We start from the raw sequence: 3186 nt of genomic DNA on the forward strand, positions 1-3186 counted from the left end.
TTCTAATTAAAAGTACGGTGATCCACACATAAACAGTGATTCTATTCATAAACAACCGATTGAGGTTGAGGAATTGACTGAACCGTGAAAAGTGGTTTTTCAAATTTTTTTATAAAAACTGCGTTTGAATCATATTTTTAATAATGAAAATAGACAATTAATCCATCTCATATCAAGAGGAAGCCTAACCCATGCATAATCACACTTATATGTAATAAAATTGGAGTTCTATCCCCACATATTCTTTAGTAACAATAAAACGATGACAAAGGTAAAATAGAATATCTATCCACACCATTAACAGTAACAATAAAACGATGACAAAAGTAAAATAGAATATCTATCCACACCATTACTGTTAATAGGTACCAAGTACATTGCACCCAGATAATTTGAATTTCCATTGAATGAATACAATCCGCACGACAATCTGGACTTAAATTTAATGAAAAGAAGAAGAGGACAAAATGATAATTTGAATTTCAATTCAATGAAGAGAATAAGAAGAGTAGAATAAATATCATGGAATCTAATCCAACACAAAAGGTCCACCATTCAATCAATTCATGTCGGCTGGTTGGTCTTTCTTTCACACCCACCCAATGAAATAATATTTATTCAAAATATAATTGCCAACCATTCAAATTTGTAATATAATCAAAATGTAATACTCACCCATCCAAATTAATGATATTCAGCTTGACTTTGTATCGCTCACAAAGACTTTGCCTTGGTAGTCTCTAAAATATTCAGAGAGCTAATCCCAGGTAGTGTAGAAATTTTGAGTGTAGCGAAGCCTGATTTTTCAAGCAATCCCCTCCACTGTTGCTCGTCTCGTTCCCTTCCTCCGCCAGTATAGGAGATCATAATCAAATCAAAAATCATTTGCACTTCCTGACTTAGGCTCTGCTGATCAGACACTACGGCCTCCACCACTATGAGTCTGCCATTGTCAGGCAATGCCTTATGACAATTCTCAAGGATTTTTACACACCGGTCGTCGTCCCAGTTATGGAGTACGTGCTGCTAATTCAGTCAGTGATTCTAAAAATTAAGACCAAACCCAGACAAGGCAAGCCCTGGTTGCTAATGAAATCCGATCAAATCTGATATAATAATAAAAGCTTATTTCAAGAGGAAGTTGATTGCTTGCAGTTAAATAATTGACCAGTTACCTTGATAAAAACGACATCCGCAGATGGTATGCTCACGAACATGTCACCGCCCAAATGCTCTACGCCTGCAAAGGAAAACAAAAACACATATCATACAGTATTTCAACCGTTTCAGCACCAGGTGGAACATAGAAAATTCATTGAGTATATTAATCAAACACCAAACCAACCTGGAATTGATGGTGCAGCTTCAATCACTTGAGGAAGATCAAAGTTAATCCCATGGATATGGGGATGAGCCTCCACGATCTGTGCTATGGCCGCTCCATTTCCGCCACCCACATCCAGAACTCTCAGCTTCTCACCCGCCTCAAAGCCCTGGTAACAACCCACAAACAATTTCATTATAACTTTGGTAAACGACTCCATGCCAGTGTTAAAGACGGCCTTAGAATGGTGATTTTCCCTGGTATAGGCCCATAATTCCTTTCCATGAGCGATCTGGAAAGCGCCCCAGCTACACCTGGGCCTTGAAGCACGCACTCATGAATATGGTGCAGAGGATTCATGAAAGTCTCATCATTTATCATGAGAAAGAAGGGTACCAAACTAAAAGGGTTTTCATTTTTCTCACCCTGACTAATAAAAAACATTTTTGTAGTATCCGTAAGACCATAACGAAAATCGAAGGGGTTATCAGAGGACGTGGTTTGAGACTCAATGAAAATGCCCTGGGTTGACAGGTATCTTAGAATACGGGAAAGGTAATCGAGATGAGGTGTTTGCGAGGGGAGGCGGGCAGCGATTTGGCGGAGCGAAAGAGTATACGACGATTCTGGGCCTGCGGTGGCAATAATGTCTGGAATTTTGAGGAGCAGTGCAGATTTGAGAAAGAGGGCAGGAATGGAAGAAACTATCAAATTTCTCATGGGTGACAGAAACTGCAAATCCTGAGCAGGAGGAGAAGGCTGTATTTGATGATCATGGTCTTCCATTGGATGTGAAGGTGATAAATTTCCCACGCAAAGCCGACTAGAAACAACCCGCAGCTCAGTTCTGTAAGAGATGAAGTAAAACAATGTCGGTAGCGTAGGTGAAAGGGGCAAACGGACTGTCGAAGCGAAAAATCTAATTGGGGATTTAACTCTCATTTTGATTTTACCAAAACCATGGACTTTGTTTATCCACTATTGACTTCACCAACTATCGAATCCGATCACTTTATCATAAGTATATCATTCATTAATGAAGTGTTGAAAAGAGTATATATTATAAATATTAGCACGAAAAGTCTTATTTATAAAGATTTTATATATCAATTTGATGTGATGTTTCGTTGAGGTGATAATTTTATATTACAATAATAATCTGAAGATTTAAGTTTTGTACCCAGTTTTAAATTATTGTAAATTATAGTTACTGAATTTGAATTCAAATAGGAATTTTATTAAAAAAAATTTAATAATATAAAATTTTGATTTGAATCGGAAAAATTTGCCAATATACATCTTAAAAATACTAACATTTAAAAAACAGATGAGCTAAGATTATGTTTAAATTTTTAAAGAAATTTTATTCAAATTTTTTTTGACAATACTTTACTTAATACTTTATATATGTCTAACATTAACATTATGTGTCTATTTAAGATGTTCTAGAAATAATAAGAAATAAAAGACAAAATGCATCAAAATTATTTGTATTACAAATTAGGAAAACATCTAAATAAAATGTATTAATATGAATAACAAAAGCTCAACTCTGGATAATATGTTTTAATTGATGTCTACATACCAAAAAGTTTATTTCTCAATCTTTGTTGTGTCCAGATTTATTCAACAATAAATGTGGACATATAGACAACATCATATCAAACACACAAAAATCTACTATGTATCACTCTCAAGAAAATGGACAAGTAGAGGTTACAAATAGGGAATTAGAGGGCATCCTCACCAAGATTGTGAGCAACAGCAGGAGGGATTGGGAATATAGATTAGTGGAGGCCACTTGAGCCTATAACACAACTTGGAAAACAACCACTAGTTTTACTCCATATGACCTGGTTTAT

At 35.6% G+C, this 3186-nt stretch overlaps 1 protein-coding gene across 1 annotated transcript; it reads right to left on the minus strand.

Moving 5' to 3' along the window:
- Positions 1–402: 402 nt before the first annotated feature.
- On the minus strand, positions 403–2253 carry LOC149261079 (caffeic acid 3-O-methyltransferase-like). Its single transcript, XM_089381117.1, has 3 exons — positions 1346–2253; positions 1176–1240; positions 403–1023 (listed from the first exon to the last, which is right to left on the minus strand). The coding sequence occupies exons 1-3, from the start codon at positions 1542–1544 to the stop codon at positions 715–717; spliced, it is 573 nt and encodes a 190-aa protein (XP_089237243.1). The 5' UTR covers positions 1545–2253; the 3' UTR covers positions 403–714.
- Positions 2254–3186: the final 933 nt, after the last annotated feature.

This window comes from Pinus tabuliformis, chromosome 6, assembly GCF_031772625.1.
Source record: "Pinus tabuliformis cultivar Carrire ecotype Pingquan chromosome 6, CPIR1, whole genome shotgun sequence".
Lineage (NCBI taxonomy): Eukaryota > Viridiplantae > Streptophyta > Pinopsida > Pinales > Pinaceae > Pinus > Pinus tabuliformis.